This window comes from Talpa occidentalis, unplaced genomic scaffold (assembly GCF_014898055.3).
Source record: "Talpa occidentalis isolate TD23 unplaced genomic scaffold, MPIMG_talOcc4v2.1 talOcc4.4, whole genome shotgun sequence".
Taxonomy (NCBI): domain Eukaryota; kingdom Metazoa; phylum Chordata; class Mammalia; order Eulipotyphla; family Talpidae; genus Talpa; species Talpa occidentalis.
Window position 1 is genome coordinate 124,153,448 of NW_023604295.1, and position 27,692 is coordinate 124,181,139.

The 27,692-nt window shown below is 33.9% G+C and overlaps 1 protein-coding gene and 1 long non-coding RNA gene across 2 annotated transcripts in view; one reads left to right on the forward strand and one right to left on the reverse strand.

The window, feature by feature from the left end:
* The first annotated feature begins 213 nt into the window (after window positions 1-213).
* The window catches only part of GPR149 (G protein-coupled receptor 149), a 43,285-nt gene continuing 15,806 nt past the window's right edge, over window positions 214-27,692 (forward strand). Inside the window, exons 1-3 of the mRNA XM_037526252.2 lie at window positions 214-1,376; window positions 2,129-2,321; window positions 7,989-8,446. Coding sequence (XP_037382149.1) covers window positions 363-1,376; window positions 2,129-2,321; window positions 7,989-8,446 — 1,665 coding nt within the window. The 5' untranslated portion in view covers window positions 214-362. The remainder of the gene's footprint in view (window positions 1,377-2,128; window positions 2,322-7,988; window positions 8,447-27,692) is intronic.
* The window catches only part of LOC119257898 (uncharacterized), a 46,631-nt gene continuing 20,078 nt past the window's right edge, over window positions 1,140-27,692 (reverse strand). Inside the window, exon 3 of the long non-coding RNA XR_005128134.2 lies at window positions 1,140-1,368. This is a non-coding gene — a long non-coding RNA (uncharacterized LOC119257898). The remainder of the gene's footprint in view (window positions 1,369-27,692) is intronic.

Genomic DNA, 27,692 nt, shown 5'->3' on the forward strand with positions numbered 1-27,692 from the left:
GATTACCTCCAGGTACACGCTTCTTTGCTCCAAAAGAAGAACCCAGGAATCCTTATCAAACTACCTGAGAAGCTTTTGCTTTTGTGCCTGAAACTTGACAGTTTCAGAAGGGAGTCTTTGGTCTGTTTTTATTTGGAATGTTGAAAAGTTTCTTACTGATGCTGCAAATGAAACCTAATTTTTAAAAATGGGTTGAGTCGGATCTCATGGAGAAGTGCCTATTTTCTGCAAGATCAATGGGACATCATCTGTATCTGTCTACAGGGCAACTTGGTAGGAGAAAATGGGATCTGATTTGCATACTTTATTTTAAGAATACTTACAGACTCATTGAAAGAAAAATTAAATACTGACCAAGGACAATGTCTGTACTTTCCAGTAACTTATCAACAAATGACTCTACCTTGTGGAAAGAAAATCACAATTCGACGGACCTTTTTAATCCACCAGGAACTTTGAATATTTATCTTTTTTGCTTGACAGGCTTAATGACTCTTGCAGCCCTGGCAGGCAGCATTTATTCGCTAGTTTCCCTGCTGAGAATGCGGAACAGAACTGTTGTGTCCCTGCTTGTGGCTTCCTGGTCTGGGGATGATCTCATGAGCGTCCTGTCTGTGACTATCTTCATGCTTTTGCAGTGGCCAGACCAGGTCCCTGTCTACTTTCAGCCTCTGTGCACCACCTCTGCCTTATTATATTTATGCCAGGGCCTCTCGAGCAACTTGAAGGCGACTCTCCTAGTCTCATACAACTTTTACACGATGCACAGGGTTGTGGGAAGCCAGGCAGCCTCCAGAAGATCCGGTCAGGTACTCGCCGCCGCGCTGCTGGTGTGGGCAGCCTGTCTGCTGCTGTCTGCGCTCCCGCTTTGCGGCTGGGGGGCCTTCGTGCGCACGCCCTGGGGCTGCCTGGCCGACTGCTCCAGCTCCTACGTGCTGCTCCTGTTCGCCGTGTACACTTCGGCCTTCGGGCTCCTCGCGGGTCTCTCCGTCCCGCTCATTCACCAGTTGCTGTGTTCCGAGCAGCCGCCGAGACTCCACACCAACTACCAGGAAATTTCTCGCGGAGCTTCCACTCCCGGGACTCCCCCAAGTGCCGGGACAGTGCTTTCCCAGTCTCCCGGCGACGCTCCGAGCCCCGCCCCGCGGTGCTCTGCGACCTGCTCTCCGAGCTCGGACCCAGGGTTTGGACCCGGTCTGCCCGCTTCGGCCGGGCGAGGTTCTGGGCGCGGCGCTGCTGTTGGAACCGGAGCCTGCGGGCGTGAGAACCCGAAGAGGACTCTCTTTGGCACCAGGAGCCTCGCAGCGACCATAGCGCAGAAGCGCTTCTCCTTCATCCTAGCGCTGACAAAAGTCATCCTTTGGCTGCCTATGATGGTAAAAGTGCAGTTACTCGCAGTGCGCGGGTGTGTGTGCCAGACCGTGTGAATGCGTGTTGGGACAAGAGTCTGGTTTGAGAGTCACCGGAGATGGGCCGTTAAGTGCGTCTCTAAAACTCAGCCAGATAACATTTGGAAGCGGACTGAGCAGCGCATCCCCTGGTGACTCCCCAAACCAGGCAGAGTATTTTGGTGTATGGTGGGGCAGGAGGTGGTGGAAGGGAAGTAGTAAGAAGATTAAAGGATTCCCCCCTCCCCCGCCCCAACACGTTAGGAGAGAAGGGGAGGAAGGGCAAGCAGATATTAATTAGAGGCAGAGAGAACAGGCTTTTGTTCACTCCAGTTGAGAGGTGGCCAGGTGGCACCCTGCTATGACAAGTAGGCCTGGCAGGAGGTGAGGGCCAAGGGATGTGACAGAGGTCATTGCTTTCCTGCGCACCATCAACACCTTGTGGTCTTCGCTTTCCTGTTGGAAACGTGGGTGATAAACCCGCACAGATCTGGTACTCAAAAGCCAACCTTGCCTCGCCTCCCCACTCCCATCCCCAAATCCCAAAGTCCTTCCAGTTTCCTCCAGTAGCTCCCAGTAGTCCACTACCCAAGCCAAAAGCGCTGTAGTCTAGGACCAGAGTTTCTGGCTCTCCAGGAGGAAAGGTCCTGGAGAAGGACGGGGGCAGGTTGCTTTGGGAAGAGCTGGGGGAAGTGAAAAATGTGAGCCTGGGATAGGTCTGAAGTTCTCTGCCTTTGCAGATCCACATGTTAGTACAGCACATGGTGGGGCTTCAGAGTCTTCCCTTCGAGACATTCAGCTTTCTACTAACCCTGCTGGCCACGACTGTAACCCCGGTATTTGTCTTGTCCAAACACTGGACCCACTTGCCCTGTGGCTGCATCATCAACTGCAAGCAGAACGCCTACACAGTGGCATCTGATGGGGAAAAAAGTAAGTCCTAGATGTTGCAACAGTTGGAAGCAATAAGCACGCAGTCAAATAAAGCAAACAGTCTATTGAGAAAGTTGACTGAGTGGAGGATGAAGAGTCCAAGAACAAATATAAATGGTAAATAAGGGACACTGTATTTCTTAACAAAGTGTTGGAGTAAGTTTTAAATAATGTAAATTTAAAACAATTGTGTGAAGTGCTTCCACAGCAAATAATCATCCTTTAGGTAAAAGAGGAAGAAACAATTCATTCAACACAAGGAGGTCAACGAAGCACCTTAGATGTTTTAGCCACCAAGGCTTTTAGCAAGGAGTAGAAAATAAATGCCCCTCCCAAGTTCACATATAAGAAACTGCACCTGAAAGAGCTTAACTCTCTCAAGAGTTAAAATCTCCAGTTATATTATAGCCAATTAGTATTTCATGAAACAGTAAGGAAAAGCATTTTCATTATTTGCATACTTGTATTCTTACAGAATTTTGAAGATCTTTCAGAATAAACAATAGAAATGCCTGAAAAAAGTTTCAAGATACTATGAAGTCTCTGCTTTTGCTTTTAGAAACACACACATACACAACTACCCCTCAGTTTCAAGAAAGGACAAAGGTAGCAAGGATTTTCAATGTAGATTGGTGTATGAATCTAGTTATGCTGTTTACTAAAAATAAAAAGAAAGCATTTTCTAGATCACACCTAGTGCAGGCATGGGCCAATTACAAAACTCACTAGAGTTTGTTTCCTTCTTGAGAAGAAAAGTTGAGGAATGACCTATGTTTTGACTGCCAAGAAAGAAAGAATATCATTTTGCCATTCCAGACAAAAGATAGTATGCTTTACCATTTAATAAATCTAAAAATGCATTAGTGCATGTTGTTGCATTAATTGTACTTTGCTACAAATAAGCAGGTACGTTATGTTTTAAGAGAAAATGAAGAGTAAATAAAAATGATTCATCTGAGATTATTTTAGGGATAGAAATATCAAAGTATGCTCTGGAGAATACGAAAATATGTTTTGCAAGCAACTTATAACAGATATATTTTATAAATATCAGTCATGAACTGTCATTTTTCAATTATTGATAACATTTAAAATTTAGTATGCCTAGACATTTTTCAAATGATCAGAAGATATTTTAGTGTTAAAGATGCCTTAAAGTTTTATTGTTAATAGATGCCAAATTCACCTATATCTTAAAAATAAAATAACCATGGAATTTATAATTTTAGTAATAAATCTTTGGAGCCACATATAACATAAAAGAAATCATTTGAAAGACTGAAAATTTGGATATTCTAACAAATATTAATATTTTGCCACTAAATCTACCTGGTCTTATAGTAGTTAAGGCTGTGATGGATGTAAGCAAAGTCTAGTGACAGTAAAACGAAATGTGTTAGTGAAGTAGTCTAGGGTGTCAGTTTTAAGAAGTGAAGGCAGACCTATCATGGCAAATGGCTTGGGAAATATTCTATCTTCTGTACAGCACAAGCTAGAAGAGCCTACAAAGGCTAGCTGATTTAATAACCATATTAATATCTCAGTTTGAAATTTTAAAAAGTCTTTCAAGATCAGAATAATATTTTCCTCTAAAATTATCCTTACTTGTATTTATTCCAAAAAAGGCATTGAAATATGGAGGTTGATTAAAAAAAGACATGGCTTCAAAAATAAAACATTGTAAAAAAGAAACATTAATTTAGGATGTCCACAGTTCAAATGACCTCGTCACTTTTATGATCCCAGGTTCTGCTATAGGAAAAACCTGAGAATAAGAATGATGTGTTGTCACAGTCTGAGAACTTACCATCAATTTTCTTATTGCTAGGATGATGTAGAAACTGAATTTCAAAACCCCATAAGATGGTATCTTCAAGTGGGCTTGGTACTTGACAGGCTATAATACTTTGATTCTCTATAATATTTTTGATACTATGGCTCAAGTTTCACATTTAAGCTTTTTTTCTCACACCAAGTACTTTACATTCTTTGCTAGTGAGCTTCAGGTGCAAAGAAAGGAAAATATTTTTCATAAAGGTTCATTTTGCAAATGTAAATATAATTCTACAAGTCAGCTTCCTTGAGTAAAAACTAAAAAGAATGCAACCAGAAAATAAATGTCAATAATGGAAACTAATTTTCAGTAAAAATAATTCTCTCTTATTTCCAACAATCATCACATCACATTACTAGTGTCTTAAAATAAAAATGTTTTATTTTGAAAGATGATTTTAACACAGGTATCTCAGATGATACACATTAGGGTTGGCTATGACTTTCAGGCTCTTTAAGTTACATGTGATGATGTTTTGATTTTAATTAAATAGTTAAAATACTTTATATAAAAATAAGATTTTCAGCTTTTATCTTTTGACCAAATCCAAGTATCTGGAGACAGTACTCAGAAAAAATTTATTTTTATAAGCTGATATAATTTATTCTGCCTATAGTTTTTATTAGCAAAATGTGATTAAAAGCAAAAGACTAGAGCTAATTCATGCTTTATCCAGGGTTTTGTGCCAGTGAAGTTTTACTTTTCAGAACAAATACAGTATTGTATTTTTTTCATAAATGTAATGTAGTCTTCAAAAGATCTTGGGCTTCAAAACTTTCTTATGGTCTTTAAGTTTCTCTTATTAGTCAATTAAACATATCTGATTATGCACAAAAAAGGTTTTTAAAGAAATTAAATTGTTTTCTCAATGGCATATAAACTGGAATCAGGAACTCTCATGCCTTTGAGGCCTTCCTCCCATAAATAAGTCATTTTTAAAGTTATCACTTCTCTTGAAATCGTATTCTATTCAGCTAGCATCATTATGTCTAGGGTAAGCTGACACAAACTTTCCCTATCAGGCATAATAAATCAGGCATAATTTCCATAGCTTGCTTCATTCACGTACTCACTCACTCAACAAATATTAAGGAAATGGTCACTATATGTCTAGCACTGTACCCACTATGCTCAATATGGAAACGAAGTTCATAACTCAGGGCTCATGAGGTGAATTTGACTCAAAATGTGGTTTTATAATTCTCATTATTTTTAAAGAAATTTAATTATGTATCCAAAATTTTAAATGTGGAGGTTTTATACCAAAATCCATGAATTTGGATTGTCTTAAGTAATCAAGAGTTGATAACATAGCCCCCATGCCTTCTGAAATAATAGCTACTGACAAGCACCCTACTCTAAAAAAAGGACTTTCCCATATGTTATATACCTAGACTTTATTATTATTAATGTCCTCAACTGGCTCTGATGGATATTTAAGTTATTTTATCTTTGGTTCATAACAAAACAAGACATAGTCTTTGCCCACAAGGAACTTGAAGATGATCAGTCGTTGATCCTGATACTAACATTGCACCTCAACATAGTTATGATTATTAATTGTACTATTTAAAAATACTGTATGGAGGATTTCCCCTTATAGTTAGTCTCTACTTACACAGTGTTATCTCGGTTATACTATTAGAACCTATTAAAGATTAGTTATCTTAGTCAGAATTTACCTTTAGTGTTAAGGAAAGTCATTAGTAAGAAATCTTTTTATTAATTATCATTTCATAATTAATGTACTTCTCCAAAGTTAAAGATAATATATCTGGGATACTGTGCTTCTATCAACATTTCTCTCATGGTTCTCATTAACAGGAAGTAATTTCACATAGACTAAGTCCAATATTGGAGTCAGTTAGCTTTACATTCTAATCTCTACCAGCTAAGAAATCTTAGGAAGGTTTTTTTTTTTTAAGCAGCCTCAGTATTCTCATCTACAAAACAAGACCAATAAACTTTTTATTATGTAGGGTATTGCTGATTTAAGTTACATAACCTATCGTGTACTTTGGCCCAGGAATGTTCTATTTCCTTAAGGATTCATGCACAAATAGAAAATCAGTTCTTTGTATATCTGAGACAACATATGCCTTCATCATCACTCCCTATATTCTGTCAACTCTGCCTCTATATGCCTGTCTATTCTTTCTTGTTTACACAGTTACTTTCACGGTACCTGTAAGGTCCATCACATTCCCACTTTCTTCTCATAGTCTACTTCTGACTGCCTCCTGCATCTCATGACAAGGAGGCAGATTCTCCATTGACACATTCTGCACACTCCTTCAAAACCATTATTCATTTTTGCTTTACATATTTCATAGTTACAATATTCAGCTAAGAAAATATATATCCACATATATCAATTGTATCATGTTATGTGCTAAAATTGGGATTTTATGAAAGTTTTTATTTAATATCCCCGAACTGACAATTTTTTGATGGAAACCCATCAATAATTAAAACATCTTTTTAGTTCCTCTGGTTTTCACACTGTTAAAGTAAGTTGAAATCCTAATTTTATTTTAGTAGACTATTTTACTAGAAAAAGTAAATAGAATTATAAATAAGAAGTGTATAAAATGTTAATATCTGTTTCCACTTTTTCATTTTCTTTGAATAGATGTTACTTTCTATGTTCTGGCTTGAACAATGAATGCTTTGACTCAAATCATGAATTATATCTGCAAATTCTATTTTTAAGTCATCCCAATTTGTTTGTAAATCTTCAGTTCTGGGTAAATTTCAGAAATAGAATCAGTGTGTATATGACACTAGGACATATTATTAAATAACTCAAATTAATTCTGATGTCCCCATAGAAATTTTATCATTTTTCAAAATTTTCCACCTAGGGTACATAAATATGTGCTATAAAACATATACCTATCAAAGTAGAAAAAAAAATCTGAAATGAGCCATGTATTCAAAGATGAAAATCCAAGCATTAAATTGTAATTTATCTACCATCTTGATATAATTTCATTCTTAATACATTTTTTAAATTCGAGTACTCAATGACATTCACAAACAAAATTGTATAAATATCTGTCATATTCTCCTTTGTTATTCTAAGACCAGAGACTAGTGTTTAGATACCATCATACATCACCTCATTTAAACCCTAAAATGTTTTGTGCCTTCCTGTTAAATTTATCTTGTAATTAATCAGGATTATAGGCATGTTGTAAAATGCTTCTGCTCACAGAAATTGCAATCTATCACTTTTATTTACAATTTCCTTCACATTCATATCAGAATGTACATGCTATTGTAGAAAGTTTAAAAACTGCATTGCAGTACTGTCTAATTTTAATGTATGAATTTATAAACATAAATATCAGGAATAGCATGCATCAAAATACTTAAAAAGGTTTGTCTGTTGGTGGTATTGTCAGATGAATAACTCAAATAATATAAAGGGTTACTAATAACTAATTTAGAGTAACAAAATTTATAAACAACATATTTTATCTCCAAATCAAGGAATGTACAGGTAGTTGATATACTGAAAAGCTAAAATTAAGGCAGTGTAGTTGAGCCTTTTAATTTATAATTAAGTTTTTAACACACATAACTGCTTTAAAGACAGAAGGGTTCTTGGCGTTGTATGAATTTCAAACCCCTCATTGTACAACTGAAAAACATTAGGCCAGATTGATAAGATGACTTGAGTTTGTGAGGAATAATTGTTTTGCATAATTGAAAGAATAAATGAAGACAGCATTTAAATTCTTATCAGTCAGATTGAATGCACTCTGCTATTTTATTCACTGTGTGTGTGTGTATATATCAGGAACTTTTTGTTTGTTTATTTTACTTAGCCAAGAGGAGAGGCTTTGAATTCAATCTATCATTCCAAGAAAGTTATGGAATTTATAAAATTACACATGAAGATTACTTTGATGATGATGAGAATTCTACATCCTATCACAATCTCATGAACTATGAGCGCAAAACGACAAAAAACACTCAGAGCGACACTTGTAATATCTTCAATGCCATAAAAGTGGAAATCAGCACCACACCATCTCTGGACAGCTCCACTCTAAAAGGCATCAACAAATGCACAAATACTGATATTACAGGAGCTAAACAGGATTTCCACTTTGAAAGGGGTGTTGACCCATTGCTTTCTGAAAATACAGGCAGTGATATTAACTATGAAGAAACCACCTATTTGGAAGGACCAGAAAGAAGACTTTCTCATGAGGCAAATCAGAAACCAGACATTTCAGACTGGGAGTGGTGTAGGAGTAAATCAGAAAGAACCCCCCGTCAGGTACAGTAAAAGTTGTTCTTCCTGTGAAACTAAAAGTGAGATCAAATATTATAGGAATGAAAAAAATATCAGTTGCTTATTTCATTCAGTCAAGGTTAATTTCACTTGCCTCAATTTTCATAATACTAATTTTAATTTCAAGGTGTCTTTTGAAGGACTTTTCATTTTGCTTGATTAACTATATTTTTTCAAAATATATGTATTTTGAATTGTAGATTTATATAGATTCTTTGAGAAAGGTAGAGCTACTATTTTAACCTCAAGCAATCAATTTAAATTCAGACTAGACTTGTTACATATTACTTAATTTGTAGTTTTTATTATTCTCTCTCTTACTCAAACAGCACTCCACAAGTCCCCAAGAAATGTTTTATTTTTTATATAAAGGTAGAACTATTTTTACAACTAGTGAGAAGAGTAGTCCTACTGAAACTATACTAGACAGTTTTGCCTATTAGTCTTGCTATAACTAGTTCTTCCATTACTTAGCAAGGGGGTTGGGGGATCTAATCCAGGATACACTCAAATGAGACTTTGCAAACCCTGCTGAATGTACCATACCTTTAAGGATGTTAAGGATGGTTTTATGAAACTGAAAGAATTAATCTAAACTTCTACAGTCCAGTCTGCTTAGAATGGTGAGGGATATTTATTTTTATGAAATTTCATTGTAACATGATGAGATAATTCTTTCCTCTAAACTCTCATATCTGATGACTAATGTTGCTCTTGTTTTCCACACTATTGATTTATTAGGAAATGGAGTCTTTTCTGTAAGATTTTATGGATATCAAAGTCCACTTGCACATAGTCTCTGGAATTCGGAAATATTTGGAAATTCCAGAAATATCTGCTAGAGATAATGCATTCATTGACCAAAACTATGACCATATAGCACCTACTATGAATATAAACAGAATAATCTGATATTTCCTTTATTTTCATTGATTAATTTAAACTACTAGATTACTCTGTATATAATAATAGAACAAAATATATGTATTATAACAAGAAAAGATAATTGTGCATATTATTTAAAAATTAGGTATCCCAGGAAAATATTACCAAGTATTTGCTTTAAATTGAATAATATAAAGTGTATTACTGAAAGAACATGATACCTTAGCTGAGAGGGGAGTGGCAGTACTTCATCATCAATTAGTTTCTGAATTATAGAAACCTCACAGTTTTCTTGCATTAAAAAATTAATTAATATTCATGATGAAGTCTGTGTATGTGTGTATGTAACCCAATAATATGCAACTACCTATGTGCTATTCCCCTATCCTATTCTCAATCATAAGCCTTAATAGGTTACAGTTATTGTGACTCTTATTCATGCATTTTTGTTTTTTTATAAATTAATGTACTTCTAATACAGTATATTGTTTAGTTTTGCTTATTTTTAGTTTCTAAAGATAGCATCATACTGTTACATTCTTCTGAGATATTGTTTTTTTTCCCACTAGACATTACTTTGACTCCATTTTCTTGTATTTTCTCAAAACATTGGAAATTACCATCTAAAATATGAGAAAACATCACAAGTAGCCCAAATTTAAAAGTCTCAGTTGAAGTTTGGAATGTATAATCAATCAACTATATGTACAAATACAAAAAAGGGTTAAATCCTTTATATATATAAGTATAGTACCCTATGATACTTATGAAGCAAAACTTATGCAAAAAATCTTTAAATCAAAAAAATATATGTATAGAAAGCACACAATTTGATGAATACATATATCTTTCAAAGATTTGCTTATTGAATAGTATTAATATTTTAATATCTGTGGGGAGCAAATAGCTTAGGAAACTGAAAATAGTAGCTGTGAAAAAATGCTTGGTGGTAAAGTAATACAATATTAAGGAAATATAAAACTTTATGTTTAAAGAATAGTTGAAATTAAATGAAATTTTATGGAATTTTACTACATTTGATCTTAGCCAAAAGGCCTCTATCAGGAATTTTAAAATAACACTAAACAATCCTTAAGCCATAGGCTTAAGCTATTGGTTTGATCTTCCATTTACAACTAAATTACACTTAGGGTTGAAAGGCCTATGAGAACTTTTCCAGACCAAAGATAGATTTCAGCTCTTACCCAATTCTTCAGCAGCAGATATTTCAGGGGAGTAGATGGTAACTTAAAAAGAAAGCACTTTCTTTTTCACCCTTTTCTTCCCAATGCCACCTTTGCTTTGAGGCAATTTTAACTTATGTTTTAATTTTCCGTTTTAGCGAAACATTGAACTGGGGTACACATTGCAGTTTACACTATGAAAACACTGTCTCTGATTTTCTATGGCTGTACTTTCAAATATTTATCAATTCAAATCTAATAGTACTACAGTGAATAACATGTGTTCTTTGTTCTCAGGCTTTAAAGGAAAGTGGGTTTAACTTTATTGGTAAATGTCATGTAGTACACATATATTTAATTTGTAGGTTATATGCACAACTGATGCTTATATGATGTTATAATGCAATGTTACTTCAATTTAAGAAAGAATAAAAAATAATCTAAATATATAAATATGTATTCCAATAACAGGTCTACGGAATCAGAATCCCCCAGTTGGCTCATACGCATATTAAAATTTAAGAAGTATTGCTTTAGATTCTAATCACTAGAAGATAGATATTAGTTTAAAGGTCAGAACAAAATTAACCCTTACCACTTAAATATGTCCCATAATGTACAATAAGGCTGGAAGAAATATCCAAATACATCTCTTTCCTTTCCCTAAAAAATGCATTTTTCTCTTTTCATTTTTAAAAATACATTACAAAAAAGTTAAATCAGTCAGCCAATGTTGGTGTTTCCTGTGACACTGTTAGCTTGTTATAGATACTTAAAATGTTCTCTGAGTAATTTTTGACATTTTTAACTGAAGGGCTATAGGAAACAAAATTCACTTATTACCTTCTATTTGTAGCCTCCAGCCAGTCATCCTAACACGAGTGACTCTCTAGAGTACAGAAGCTTTATTGTGGGCTACATGCATTTGTTTGGTATTACTGTTTAGAGATCTGAAAAATTGTCACACTGCTTTCTTTTATATGTATATATAGGCATCAAAACAGTTATGAGTTCTACTGTTTTATTATTACAAAAGTAATATAGAATTATTATAGAAAATTTGAAACTGCTGATAAGCAAAGAAAAAACACCCACTACCAACAACCCAAAATTAACCTCTGTTTACATTTTGTCCTATAAAACTTTAGACTCTTTTCTATGTACTTATTTTTACTTTGACAAAAATAAGATCATACTTCATGTACTATTTTGGAATCTGATTTCCTTAAGAGTATAATTTTTATCTGATTTAAATTGTTCAATCCCTTGTGTGACTACCTAGTATAGAATGGCAATTTTGAATGTGACTGAAAACTCTTCCATGAATGTAAATTTGTTAAGAAGGGTTTGAAATCTTTGAAAGTTGAAGTTAATGGAATTTTATTGTAAACTAATTTGAATTTTTCATGACACATTTTTGTGATCCTCACAGCATGTATTATTTGCTGACATGAAGTAAAGTCGAACTGTTCATTTTTTACAAATTCAAGGATTAGCATTGGATCAAAGCTTGTTGGAATACTTTAACTCAACTTTTAAGCTAAGAATTCTATTAATGTTCTCAAAAACATTCTCATGGCTTAAGGAGACCTAAAAAGGCTATCTATTAAAACCACCTAGCTATGCTTGAATCTCTTCTACAATCTCTTACTGGACTATTATCCTTTACTTTAACTCAAGTAGCTGGAAACTCACTACATTTTTTAAATGTGTTATTGTGAACTTATTTTTAATTTACAAAAAGGTTTCAAAAACAGTACATAGTCTTCTAATATACCCTTCATCCAGCTTTCACTAATGTTTATATATTACACAGTGATGATGCAATTGATAGGAAATTAATAACTAATTTAATCCTTATTTCAATTCTGCCAGTTGCCCTGATGATGACTCTTTCTGGTTCAGGACTAATTCCTGAAGCCATATTGCATTTGTTGATTCTCTTCAGTCTCCTCCAGTCTGCATCAGTTTCTCAATCTTTCTTTGTTTTACATATTTTTGACATTCTGAAGGCTACTGACCTGTTTGTTTTGCTTCTGGAATATCCTTCAATTTGTAATTGCTTTATGTTTTCTATTGATTAAATTGAGGTTAGGCATTTTGGCAAGGCTAACACGGAAGTAATGTTTGCCCTTCCCAGTGCCTTATAACCTCAGGTACATGATGTTGATACGTCCTAGAATGTTGATATAAAATTTCATCACTTCATAAAAATTCTCCTTTAAGGAAAAGCTGTCTTTTCTCCTCCATTTACCTTTATATCAGCTCACAGAGAGGCTCCTCATCCTTTTTTATAGCCATATAATAATTCATGATATGGATACAAATAGTTAATGCCACCACTATGTATATGGGTCATTAAATTGTTTCTAATATTTTTATATTGTGTCCTACCAACATGAGATGTGACATTAGGAAGCATATTACAATGAATATTATGCATATATATTTTCATATTGTTGGAGGTATATCTTCAGGATAAGCTCCTAGAATTAGTATTTTAGAGTCAAAAGATAACTGTTCTTTTGATTGGAATTGCCACATTCCACCACAGAAGGTTTATAACAGTTTGTACTGCAATCAACAATGTATAAAAGAGGATCCTTTCACCCCTATTTCGGTAACAGATTATCACACTTTTCAATTTTTGCCAGTATGATAAGAAGGAAATATTTCATCTTATTTGAAGTCAAATAAAATAAAATCATAGATGTTTTCATTTGCTTTGAGAGATAGGTAAATTGAATTGAGGTTAACATTTCAGTAATGCAAGTAAAACACACCTATATACATATTTAGTTCTCAGGTAATGACATAGTTGGAGATCTGAGTTTATAGAACTTGGAAAATTCAGACATAAGAAATGGAGTGCAGTGGAAAACTGGAGAAAGGGAAAACCAAGTAGAACTTTCTTGAAATTTCCTGATACACAGGAAAAATCAAAAGTAACATTAGATTCCAATTAGTACTTTTCTCACAAATTACAGTTGATGAGAGTACACATAATTTGGAATGTTGATATTACTCAGCAATTTATAGCTAATTTTCTGCAATGCATTTTATAGATGAGAACAACTAAATATAAAGGTACTGTAAATGTAAAATAACAGAATCATTGGGATTTTCCAAGTAAGTTACTGACTAAAGCATAATTTTCCAAAACAAGTTGGAAGAGCAGTAGTATTTTTTAAATGCATTTTATTAAAAACTGCGTATGATTCACACATCAGTATGCTTTCTACAACTCAAATTAGGCAAAAAAAAAAATTCTTTCATTTTTCAAAACCTCTGTATCTGAGGTAAGTAATGAAAATCAGTGTTCCTTCACAAAAACAATGCTTAAGCTTATTTTCCTCATTGTTTGTCTTATCCTTTGCTCATTTTTCTTGAATTCTACCATCAGCATTGATAGGATGTGGCCTGTTTAATAATAGAAAACAGACCAGGTGAAAAGAGTGAAATGTTTCCAGGTTGTTCTTTCTCAGCACAGATTTTTCAGCACTCTGGAGAATGCTGGGAGCTTGTCTATTTGATGATAATAACTTACTCTTTAATAAGAAACCTGGTTCTTTAGATGTGGTCTCATTTATTTTCCACCATTCCCATGAAGTAGGACAGGGGCAGTTTTTTGATGTTTAATATGATATCCAGAGCTAGGCGATGATTAAACTAGGGAAATAATTCATACTTATTGACTCCCACTCTACCCAAATTAAAAGAAACATGAGATCTGATCTGTGGTTGGGTACTGTCAGATTCAGGTTAGGTTGCTGCATTCTGATTTCTATAGTACTGGGAGAATGTGAGAGCCATTCTGAGTGTTGCTCACTCAACAAATGTTCATTGAGTCCAGGCTTAAGCACTAATAGTTAAAGGCAGTGAGATGGAGCCCTTGCTCTCAAATACCTCAGAAGTCAGGCAGGAGGCCCTTCTAATATCTCAAGATAACAGATTACATTGCTTTGTGCACAGTTAACTCTGCTGAAGAGAGGGAACTTATCACAGCTTTCACTGAGTGTTGAAAGGAGTAACAGTTTCCTGTAGATGGAGGAAGAGAGCACTTTTCTACAACCAGAAGCAAGAAAAGCTCAGGAACTTTCCATTTTTCATTTTACTATAAAATTTCTGTTAAAAAATTACAGATATAGATATTGGTTTTATAGATTCAGTTACATATTTTAAAATTTAACATATATTGATAAGCACAATCCTGAGATTCTCTGGGAGGTAAGAGGAAAAAAATACTTCAATCCTTTTTCCAAAAGAGAAAAACTGAATTTATCCCAGATGAATAGAAGGAAATACATAGATTTTTTAAATAATATTTTAAAAAATATTGACTCCTATTAAGACATTTCTAGCTTTGTTAATTAGAAATAGCTTTGCAAGGAAAATGTATGAATTTCTTAGATCAAATCTTAATGTTGGCTCCCAAAGAATTACATCTATAGTGACTATTCCTTTTCTGCCCTTCATCCTGTATTTCTTCAGCCACCTTTCACATAGATTTCTTATCCATATGAAGTTCCTCTAAGTCAAGCCTTAGGTGGAATCTACCAGTAAGAGGTGATATCTCCTGTGAGTATATTAAATATTGCCTTAAGGAGCTGGTTTATACTACAAAGGGCTTCCTGTGGAGTCAGAGAGATAAATTCAAGTTCTACCACACAACACTGATCTTTTTTACATTAAGTACAAATAGCTCTTTCTTAGGAAGATTATGAGACCATAGGACACTTTAGCCATCATCCTCCCTTGAGGTTAGAGCTGAATCTTTTTGATGGGAAATCATCTGGCTCAGCCATACTACTGCAAACAAAGATAGACAGGCATTCTTGGGACTACACAAGGATAGCCATTATAGATCTTTGCAGATACGTCAATTGTAATTTTGGGTCTCAAGTCAGGGTGAGGGGCTTCCAAGCTGGCACTTTCTGATTCTGATCCACAACTACTGTTTGACTGCCTTTTGACCCTTCATTCCTTCAACTGTGAAGGGCAATAAAAATACTTCACAGGGTATTGAGGCAAAACAAGTTAAAAGTGAGAGGCATCTGTCAAATATAAAATGTTTGTTTTGTTCATTAAATATGTATTTATTCATGTGTTCATTCAACTAATATTTGTTATGAACTGTTAGTCATTCCCCTTATTTGCATTAAAAAGTCAGAAAGTTATAGAAATTTGTGAGTTATTGCACTGGAGATGCATTAGAATATTTGGATTCATGCCTGTCCTTCAAGCAGTTCCTAAGGATAGTGTCTTTATGTATAGACTTAATAGCAAATATACAAAACAGAAAAGAGTCCTCCCTCCCTTATCACATAGATGCTAGGTAACCTGGTCAAACTTCTACTAATGTGTCAGACTCCAGGATTCATTTTTATCTCTCTTCTCACCCTACTCAATACTGTCTCCAGCTGTGAGATGACCAGGAATAATTCACAAAGATGACAATGATTGGTTTACTGAGATTTACTAAAAGTTTGTACCCAAGGGTATTATATCTATGGTAAGAGTTTCTCTTTTGAGTCTTAAAGTTCTTAGAATATACACCCAGTACGAAGAATACTAGTGTTTACTCTGAAACTTCCATCTCAATGGGTCTTTCAGGATTGGGGATAATAACCAGGCAGAATATCCTCCAAACTCATCCTTGCCCTGCCCTGTAATTGACAGCTTTCATATTTCTTTTCAGCAAATAAACTTCTTTACCAAAAACATATAAACACCAAGTTCCCAGAGCAGCTTGACACATACACAACCCGTAAGCTCAGATATCTCTACACACTCATGTTAGTTAAGAAGCACATTTATATGCTTTCTGAAATATTTTCAAAAAACATAAGCATGTGTACAGTCACTCATAAAACAAATATACATTTAAGGATGTAGCTTATTTACATGTCCCTGAGGAGGGTTAGTAACAAAAATTTATAAGAGCAGTTAGGGGGAGAGAAAATGAAGAGCCAGTCATTACTCACACATTACCCTCTTCTGCTTAGGAGAAGCACTAATAACTATTTTAATGATATTCAGGGTAAAGTGGAGTACTAGTCCTACAGATGGAATTCCACACACAGACTCTAAGTTAGCTTTGCCCCAACAAAGAATATTGATAATTATACATGAAAGAACATAAGTCCCAGAATTATGGATGGCTTCCTTGTGGCTGGGGAGAATTTAGACTCTAGCTCTGGCTCTGAGACTATGTGGCATTGAATAAACTCTCTTCCTCTCATCTAAAAATAACAAATAAAATAACATTTGAAAAATGGAAAGATTGGAAATAGATAACTTCAGGTTTTTCCTTCCCTAAAACACAATATTCTATAATTGTAGTGTCCAAATTTCAGTTCAAAAAGCTTCTTTCTCCAGAGTATTAGAGTTTTCCTTATTCCAGTTACGTACACCCAACTTTTAGGCTCCATGGCAACTCCATAATTGCTTAGCTGATATTTGTTGTTTATATCGACTCTGAGCTATGTACCACGAGGCAGTATTGATGAGGCAAACACACTTTGGTTTTGAATAATTTTTTGTGCTTGAGCTGTTCTTAGTTGCTTTGTATAATAAGAGTCTGAAAGTGTTTCCACATGAGAAAAGGCTAGACCTTTGCTTTTCTAATAACAAAAATGTATAACGTAGCTTTTTTTAAGTTTAATTTTTCTGGAATAAAAATATCACCTGAAGCTTCAAGAAAATGTCTAGAGCTTTTTAATCTTCACAATTTCCTAACCCTCCTCTGAACTTTCAACTCTCCTTTCAGTACTCTACATGCAAAGAAGATGGTTTCAATCCGATATTTTGTATGGAAATTTCATTCCTCCTCAAGGTCAAGATATGACTGTGGCACCTCTGTTTCTTAAATACATGCCGTGGGATGTGGTACTCTGAATACTAGGAAGTTTGCCATACAAAACATAAGTCATAACTTTATTACGAGAGACCATAAATGACAAGAGTTATCAAGGGTCCATGTATAACTACATCAAGGCAACAAGTATTTTTTAACCTACTTTAGTGTGCCCAGTACTGTACTCTATTTTGACTGCCAGAGACTGAAGCAAAATAAGAACTGAGAAAACTGCTTTCTTTCAAGGAAGAAACCCTTCTTTAATTGTCTCCTAACATTAGAACCACCTCTGAATCAAAGAAGCCAGCATGGCAGTATGTCATCTGAGAAACTTCTCAGTTCCATGGCCATTTCCTGAGCTTCCATCTTCCTGTCTTCCTCAGTTCTTCCACAGTTGGGTCAAGTAATTTCATCTTTTATAGATTCAGCCTTACTATATAAGAGTCATTTGGATTTTAGTAGGCTATAAATAAGCAGCATTAGTCCCAGTTTCTCAATTCATCAGGCTTATTATTGTATCCTCTTTCTGGTAGGCTGGACTCAGTGTGGGGCACAGACACTGTGTCCTGGCTTGCCCTTACTATGATTTAAACTAGAGTCATTTTCTACCCTTTCCAGATCCCTATACTCCCATTTCAGCCCTAATCCTACCACCCCAATTCCAGCCAAAACAGAAGAGAAATTCACCAAAAATCAATTTCCTAAAGAAGCAATTTCCTAAATGAGAAATTCACTGAATTCAATAATATCAGTATACCAATAATCTGTTGGAAAACATTCTTTTTTAATACATTAGACAAATTTAGTATTTCCTTATTGAGAATATATTCAAGAATTTTTATTTGAATATGATTAACAATGTATTTTCCTTGACTATATTAAATATGAATGTTCTTATGAGACTGATCTTCATATACAGATTCATAAGAAGACAATGATTCCTATGACCCTCAGGATTTAATAAACAGAACACTATTTAAAATTCAGCTACAGTAAAACAAGTTCATTGAATATATTCAAGAGGACTATTTCTCAGAATAAGTTCTTGACAATTGGTAAATTTGCTCAAATGGTCATTGACAAATTAATCTTTAATGAATTGGTTTTATGCAAAGTAATTTTTGGAAAAGTGATCTAGAGTCACCTGGAGGCTGTGCCTATGCTCCCATGGAAAAACCTCCTATACTGATGGCCAATCTTCCTGGTCTTCTGAACATTTCCTATACCACCAACCCAGCCTGAGCTTTGCTACACCTGGCCTCTAGTGTTGATGGGTGAATTTCATTCTCTGAATCTCTAGGGTCTTATCTAATGACTGAAATGTCATTGCAGGTCTTTTCCTTACTCAAATGGAGTAATATAGTGCTGAGATTTCACTCTCCTATATACTCCCTACTGCTCAGTCCCACTGACAAATCTCAAGGTACAGCAAAGATCTGTCCTCTACTTCTTTCAAGCACCCAGCTTTTAAATGTTGTCTAGTCACTTGTAATAATGCCAACTATAAGAAATCTTGAAAACTCCTAGGGAAATATATTAACTCAGTATGTTAAAAATAATTTTTCAGGTTCTTAGCAGAATAACCTTTGTTGGAAGATTTCATATTGTTTAGAGTATGATACAGGTAGCTGGGCAGCAAAATAGACAATTTTAGTAATTTGTAGAATAATAAAGACAATTTGTAGAATAATAAAAGGCAATTTGTAGAATAATATTCCATTCATTTGGGTGAAAAATACTACTTCCCTTTACTTCTTTGTAAAGACAAATGCATATTCTTAAGAACTTCATGTTAAGAAGTAATCGTATCTTTTTAAAAAATTGTACATACCAACAAATTCAATTTTGAGGGCTATTACCTAACACATGGCTTGCCTACTCTTGCATAAATGAACTTCAAAGCATTACCTTTACTTCTCTCATTAGATGTTAGCAAGTTATATTATTTTCATGACATACATCTTAAAGCAGTTGCTTACCCCTCCCACCACCAAATATAATGATTTTATGCTAAGTATCTTAAAGCAATCAGACATTTCTGATTTGGATATGAAATATTTCAAAGTAATTATTAGTTATAAGAAATACTAAAACCCTAAATATTCAGAGAATAACAGAACTGAATTAAGTTCTAAATATGGCAATTCAAACAGTAAAACTGTATCTGTTGGCAGTAAAGAATAATGTTGACTGAAAAAAGCTCAGTTTCTCAAATCAAAATGATGTAGCAATAATTAATCCAAACATATGTAATAATCTGAAAAGCAAGTATATGATGATACCAATTCTACAGATTATTTTTCATTATATTGTGGCACATGAGTGGCACACCAAAGTTCACATGAATGACAATAGGTGTTAAGGTACTGTGACTACACCTTTGATGTTCCACAGGTACCTTCTCCCAGGGCCACCTAACTTGTTTTTAGTGTATTTTAACTTGGAAAATTATCTCATTTGTACCAATTTTGATGTCATACTTAGCTATCTTTGTGAGGTTTTATTTAAAGTAGTGTTTCTTAAACCTAAAATTTAAACGTTTAAAATTAAACATTAAAACTTAATGATACTCATTCTCCACCTAGAGTAATTTAAACAAAATTTCTGACTGTGGTAGTCTTGTATTTATATTTTTTTAAAGTTTTCCTGAGGAGATTCTGATGACTATCAAGATTTGGAACCACTGATTTAGAACGTAATAACTGCCAGACTCAAAAAAACAAAATAGCTGTAGGAGTTTGTCTTCTGCTTTTATAACCCCTGAGACTTGTTCATAGGCTTTAATGTTCCTGCTTTTAAAATGCCATATCTGACTTTGACTTAACTATGAATATGTTGGGCTTCAGTATGCTTAGGATTTATCTGTGTATTTGACTTTACAGCAGGTGGTTAATCAGGTTTTTAAAAAGCTCTATATGAATAACCCAGCCCTTAAATGCTCTTGTAGAATTGGATATCATCAGTTTGGATTTAATTTGTGCAGGCACAACACCTTGACCTTGAGATAATTTGTGTTAAGTATTAGTTCATAATATTAAATATGAAATATATTCATCTCTAAATAAAGGATGGGAAAGAGAGAAATTGATCTGGGGAGGCATAAAAAGGCAATTTGTAGAATAAAAGCATCTATTTGCAAAAGCACTCGATGAAGAAATGAACCCTATTTTTCTCAGTCATGCTAAGATTCACATGATTCTCACCAGTATAAATGTTGTTTTTATGTTAAAGAGCAACTGTCTCTACATTTAACTTAAGTTAATGAAAAAAAAAGAGAACCACAGTTGTTTCAAGATGGTTCAGCAAATAGATTTGTCATAGTCTCTTGGGCACACCTGGCATTAATAATAAAGACAAGTTTCTAGATAATAAAATCCTTCATTATGAGTTATCTCAAGCAGGGCCCATATTTCCATTCTGCGAGAGCAGCACTATGCTTATGTTTGATCTTTTGAAACTGAACTGAGCATGGCATATTGTAGATGAAACTTTGAGGTGAGAGGAGTAGAACACAATAATTAAGTCAAAAAATGTGTCATAATAATCTCTTAATTATTTTTTTCATTAAAGGGGGAGTTTAAATGAGGCATGAGATGAAATAATATTTTTCCTGTGAACCACATAAATAAGCAGCTGTATGTAATCATATTAATGTAGGAATGGAGGAAGCAGTTCCCCTACAAAAAGGACAGCTCTCCTACTTAATTTTATTTTGTTTTGTGCCCTATTGTGTTAAATGACTGTGACAAAAGAAAAGTTGGGGATACTGGCATCAGTTCAAATAGTAGAAAAACCTTTCCATTAAATATCATTTTGTAATTATTTGTTTCTGCAGCATAATATAGAGCATGCAGTGAACTCCCTGAAAGCAGACTTTAGAATAGAAATTCAGTTCCATAAGGAACAGCGTACCTCTGATACTTGCAACCTTAATCACACACACACACACACACACACACACACACACACTTTATCAAAGGTGTTAATGAGTAAGAATTAGCTAATGTAAACTGCATACCAAGACAGAAACACTTATATGAATTTACAATGTGTGCCTAATCCTTGGATTTTCTAGAAATAAGTCAGGGGTGGGAAGAGTGGTATATAGTTTTTGTTACTACTAAAAAGATCAACAGAAAACACAACTGCATTTTCTTAATGTTAAGAATGCTACAAACAGCAGCACTAAAGGAAGAACAACAGAGTTGGAGGACTTATATTTCCTAATTTCAAAACTTATATACACAGTAATCAAGACAATGTGGCACCAGCAAAAAGACAGACACAACTAGTAGCAGCCTTTCTGCCCATCTATGACTATGCAGACCTCTCTTTCAGCAAAACTGTTTCTTTTGGGGCAGCTGTTTCTGCCCACTAGTGTCTTTGTAAGTGTCCTTTCCTCTCCCTTTTTATAATAAACTGCACCTTTGAATATCGGGGAAAAAAGGGACAGACATAGATAAATTAAACAGAACTGAGAGCCCAGAAGAATCCTTACAGTAATGTATAATTGATTTTTGAAAAAGAAAGCAAACAATTCGTTGTGTAAAGGATAAACTTTTTAACAAATGTTGCTGACTATTTGGTTTCAAATACAAAAAATAAAATAAATTTTGATCCTTATTGCATATTATACACAAAAGTTAACTCAAACTACATCAAATATATAAGTGCAAAAACCAAAACTACAAACTTGTAGAAGAAAAGATAGGAAAAAATAAAAAGAAATAGGAAAAAGTCTTTATTATCTTAGGTTAGGGAAAGAATTCTTGAATATGATAACAAAAATGAATTCATAGAAAAGTAAACCTATGATAAAATTGAATGTCAAGAGAAATAACTTTAATTTATAAATAAATGAGTAACTTTTGTATTTCAAGACAACATTAAATAAATAAATAAGATACAGACTGGGAAAAAATATTTGCAGATCATGTATAAGACAATAATGTGTATCCATAATATCTTAAAAACTTAATAATTTTAAGAAGAAAAATAACCCAATTTTTAAAATAAGCATAATATTTGAATAGAAACTTAATAAAAATACAGAGTGGCTAATAAGCACATGAATGGATTCTCAATATCATTAAGAGGAACACAAAGCCTTGAGACAACACTACTCACCCATTGAAATAGCTGCAATCAAAAAGACAGCAATAATATTGGCAAGGATATAAAGAAACTGCAACACTCATACATTGCTGGTGGGTATGTAAAATTGTACTCCCACTTTGGAGAAAAGTTTGGTGATTTCCAAAAAACATAAACTTGTAGAACCCAGCAATTCCACTCTAGGATTACACGCAAGAGAAATGAAAACACATGTCCCTGCGAAGATGTTTATAGAAGTATTGTTCATAATAATAACAAAAAACTGCAAACAATTCAAATGTTCATCAAATAGAGAATGGATGAAAGATGTAATATGCCTATATAATAATGTGATTATTTAGCAATACAAAGAGATCCAGTAACAGTACAGGGACCATATGAAAATACTTTAAAAATATTGTGCAAAATGAGAGAAACCAAACCCAAAACTCACTTCAGAATGATTCCATGTATATGGAAAGTCCATAAAATTCAAATCTATGTAGTCAAAAGCACATCAGTGGTATCTAAGGGCTAGGAGGCAGGAGAAAGAGCTGCTACAAATGGGCATGAAAAACTTTGGAAAGGGGATTGACGGAAATGTTCTAATTTGTATTAATCTGGATGGTGGTGATGGTTGCACAACTATAAATTTATTAGAACACACTGCATTGTACCTTTACAATTGGTGATTTATTAGCAATATATAAACTATACCTTAAAAAAGGTGTTTGTAAAAAAAAAAAAAAATTGCAGAGTAGAGCAAAGATGTTTTAACCCAGAGCATATTGCCTGTGTTGGCATACAGATATACTTTATAACTTTTTTTTGGCTTTCTAATTTAAAATTGACATTCTTTACCTGAAATTTCTTTTTTTCCCCAATACTTTGCTTTTGTTCTGTGGACATACTATCAAATATTCATTAAGTAATTATACAATGCATTTTCTTCCCATTCACTTTAAAATTATGTTCTAGTGCCTATTAGCATCTTTCTAAATGCCTGCCACAATTATTAATCACCACTACCCCATACATTCTGTTGATTGTTATTGTTAGATTTTTAGAAATTCAAAAATACTAGTACTTAGAATAGTAGTTAATATTTCTTGAAATATATATTCTTTTAAATACTTTACACATCTGCTTAATTTACTTCTTACCTTATTTTATTTAATTCTAAAACCAGTGGGCATTAATCTTATCTATACATTATTTTATAGGAAACAGAGACACAGAAAAATTGCCCAAGATCACCCACATCTAAAATGGCGGAGCCAAGGTATGACTCAGAAGCCTAACTTCTTAACCACCTAGCTGAAAGGCCTCTTAGGAGCACTGCAAGAGAGGAAGTATATTGCATATCTTCCATTTCTATTACAATAACCTTATTGTCTTGGGTATTTTTATATAAAGCTCTCAAATGGCAATACCCTGCTAAGTGTATAGTGCTTCTTTCCTCTGGCTTCTCTAAGCAAACAATGAAATATGTAGACATATTATATGTATTTGTCATCTGTATATCTCCAAAATAACATTTTTTGGTATCAGTAATTGTGAAAAAAATAAATACACATACACATAATATGAATGTGTGCATAGACACACATTTTTTATTAGACTTTTGGTAAAACTTTGAATTTAACATCAATAAGTATTCTCTTTATACATATCACTATCTAGACATGTGATACAGCAACGAAGGACTTTCTCTTTTTGTCCCACCAGGAAAGCATTTGTCTCTCTTTCTGTCCCAATAGTTGATAGACAAAGCAACTTGTGCCAATCTAAATTTCTCCCCTCCAAAATCTCCAGAGACTTCTGTCACAAGGATGAGGTGCAGGCCCTTGCCCATTCCCCTTCCATTTCTTTACTCTCTTGTAACTCAGGATAAATACCCCTGTACTCTGCCAAAAAGCAGGATAGGGGTCTGTCAGACATGAGTCTGCTGCCCTCCTCAATTTGTCAACAAATTAAACTATTTTCCTTCTCCTCAAACTCTGTTTCCTTTTATTGGCTAAGAAAACCATGATACATTTGGTGTCACATGTAACATGTATTGAAGGAGGAGAAACCGGAATAAGGTGAATTGCAATTGCTTTTGATTTACAAAAGCACAAGGTAACTGTAGATGAATTTTAGAAACTTTGATTATAGTGGAAGAAATGAGTCTTATGCTCAGCGAAGTAAGTCAGAAAGAGAAAGTCAGAAAGAGAAAGACAAATACCATAAGATTTCACTCACAAAGAAACCAACCAAATGAACTAAAGAAAACTGTATATAAACTCTTGGACTTTAAAACTAATTAGTGGTTATCAGAAGGGAAGGGGGAAGAAGGGTGTGTAAAAAAGCAAAAAACAAATAAAAACAACACATGACAATATGACTTCTTTGCAAAAAAATGAGATGGGTGTTGTAAAGAAATTCCTTTTCCTGCAACTAAAGGCTGAATAATAAAAAAGCAAATGATAAAACCTGGACAATGTTCAATACTTTTCATACTCAGGGATATGCTATGAACATAAATCAATTTCAACATAACTCATCTTTTATAATTTTTTTGAAGTAACTGCTACTATAGATTGTGACTATGAGAAAATATAATTTGAATCATGATAACTTTCAGTATTAGGATCTGTTCAACATGTTAAAAATTAAAGTTCTAGTACATCTAGTCTCTGGAGGAAATAATGTCCTACTTTCAAGTTCACAAAATTGCCTAGAGGTATTTTAAACAGAAATTCATATTGATTGGACCCCTACAAAGATGCCCTGTGATGAGCTTTGATAATGGTATTGAAGAGAGTTCTATGGGGAGAAAAAAACTTTAAAAGATGAAAGTCATTTGAAAAAGTACAATATTTACACACTGTAATATTTTGGCATGAACTACTGAGGACCAAATGTTCTCAAATAATGTGTTAAATTTTTTAAAGGAACAGTTCCTACTTAATACAAATAAAATTGCTTAATAACATGGATAATATACCATTACTAGGAAAAGGAAGGAAATTTTAAAAACTGGCTATTGCGTGAACACTTGGATTAAAGTTTCACATTAACTATCTCCTAAGGAGCACAGCATATTAGAATTCCCACAAACTTCTAGCAAAAGCTGATAAATATTTCCCTTTGTTGAGACTGTAACACATCATGTAAGACTTGGTAGGCTAGCTGGAGAGAACACGCTATGAAGCATCCCAGCACTAAATAGCGTTCCATTAGAAAGGATATTGGACATACCAGTAAGTTTGCTCTGTCCTTTCCAAGTATTTCTCTGAGGCCCAAAGCCTGCATTTCTAATGATGGTATGCATCACAAAAGCAAGATACAGACCAATAGTAAACTATAGTTAACTGCTTTACAATCTTTCCTTACTTCCTGAGATTTGCCAAGAAGGATTTTTTTTTCCTACTGAAGCATCCCTCCCTGGGTGATATGTATTAATCCAAACAAACTTGATTTGTTAGTGTTTCTCTCCTTTGTTATTAAAAATATCAGGATATTCATTTTTGTGCATTTTGACCAAGATTGATTTAAGCCTGGAACACCAAATCCCATATCCTTTATGTCTTCTATACCCAAATCTCTTGATCGCCACTGTTTCTCCCCTAAATTAAATCACCATTCTCTCTCAGTGCCTGATTATTAATCCTTTTACTTTTAGATTTGAACCTCTCCAATCTATTTTATTGATAAAATAAATAATTTTGCAAAATGTAATTTTCAATAGGTTGACTTCTTGTTTAGTACACTTTCCTGGTCCTATTTCACTCAGGACTGGGTTGACTATCTTTAAGGTGGCACAGGGGATTGATTCTTGTGGCTTCATCTCTCCTCAATCTCCTCTTGAACTCTTTGCTCCAACTCTTCTAACTATTAATTACTTTACTTCCTTGAATACGTCATGCTTTTTCTTTCTATCATCAAAGTTCCAACTTGAGGATTCTTTAAAAAATTGTTGCTATGTCTTATCAAGTAATTTCATATTTAATACTTCTCCAATGATAGGTGCCTAAATAAGATGTTCTTACTATGATTTCTTAATACACCTTGAGACATGTGTACCCAGTTTATCTGAGATTTAAATTTTATATTGTTTTTAAAGTATAAAAATCATTAATACAAAATTAGGAATGAAAGTGAGTATTTATTTATAACAAGAAAAGAAATCACAATAAATGCATTGGTGCCTTGGAGATTCAGGCATCTTTCTTCTGAGATCTCCTTAGGTCATTTACCAGATACAATCACCTAGAAATGCTTTCTGATTGCAACCTGGCTTATTGTCCCCACTCAAGACACTACAACTTTCAATCATAATCAGTACTTAGAATACACACATAAAAGTCTCATGACAAGTTTATCTCCTCCTGAGGTTCTGATATTTTAAAGTAATTTTTAAGCATCCCAGCTAATACAAATGCCCATTTGCTTTTCTTTTGTTGTAATTCGAGTAAAGCTTGTATGAACAAATAGCCAGCCATTTCTTGTCCTTTTTTGAGTTGTTTACTAAATTAGCTATGAAATTGTTTACTTCTTGACAAAACAGTTCTTTCACTTTTTAGTGTCTCCAATGTCAGTGATTCCCAAATCATCTACTAATAAGAATCATCTATAGAGCTCTTTACAAATATAAATTTAGGTCCAATTTTAAACTGACTTAGAATTTCTCATGGTGAGAACCAAAATCTATATTTTTAAAAGCTCTGCTGTTGATTCTTATGTCAGTTTGGCACCAATCTAAGACCGGTATTCAGAAATAACTCACTAAAAGAATTCAAGAAACTGTAGTATAGGACTAACTCATTGAGGGAGAAATAGTCTCAAAGAGTAGAATTAATTTTCTTGCAACACTTTTATAATACAGAGAAAGATTGCCTTCAAGAAAAGATGCCCTATTGCAGTTTCCCAGGACAGTAACCAAGGACAGCTTATTCTGAAACATTTATACTGAGAGGGAAAAAAAAAAACTACTATTTACTGGCCCAAATTTAAAGAGGAAAGACAGTGGTGCATCACCAGTTTTCTCGATATGAAGTCAAAATATGCATTTGTGCATATAACTGTCCTGTCCACTTCACAAACAACTGAATTAAAACCAAAATCCAGAAAAAGATTAAATGCAAATATTTTAGTAATTCTATCAACTAAAATCACTAACAGGCATGTTATATATGTGTAAATTTTATTAGGACAGAACTTTTATTTA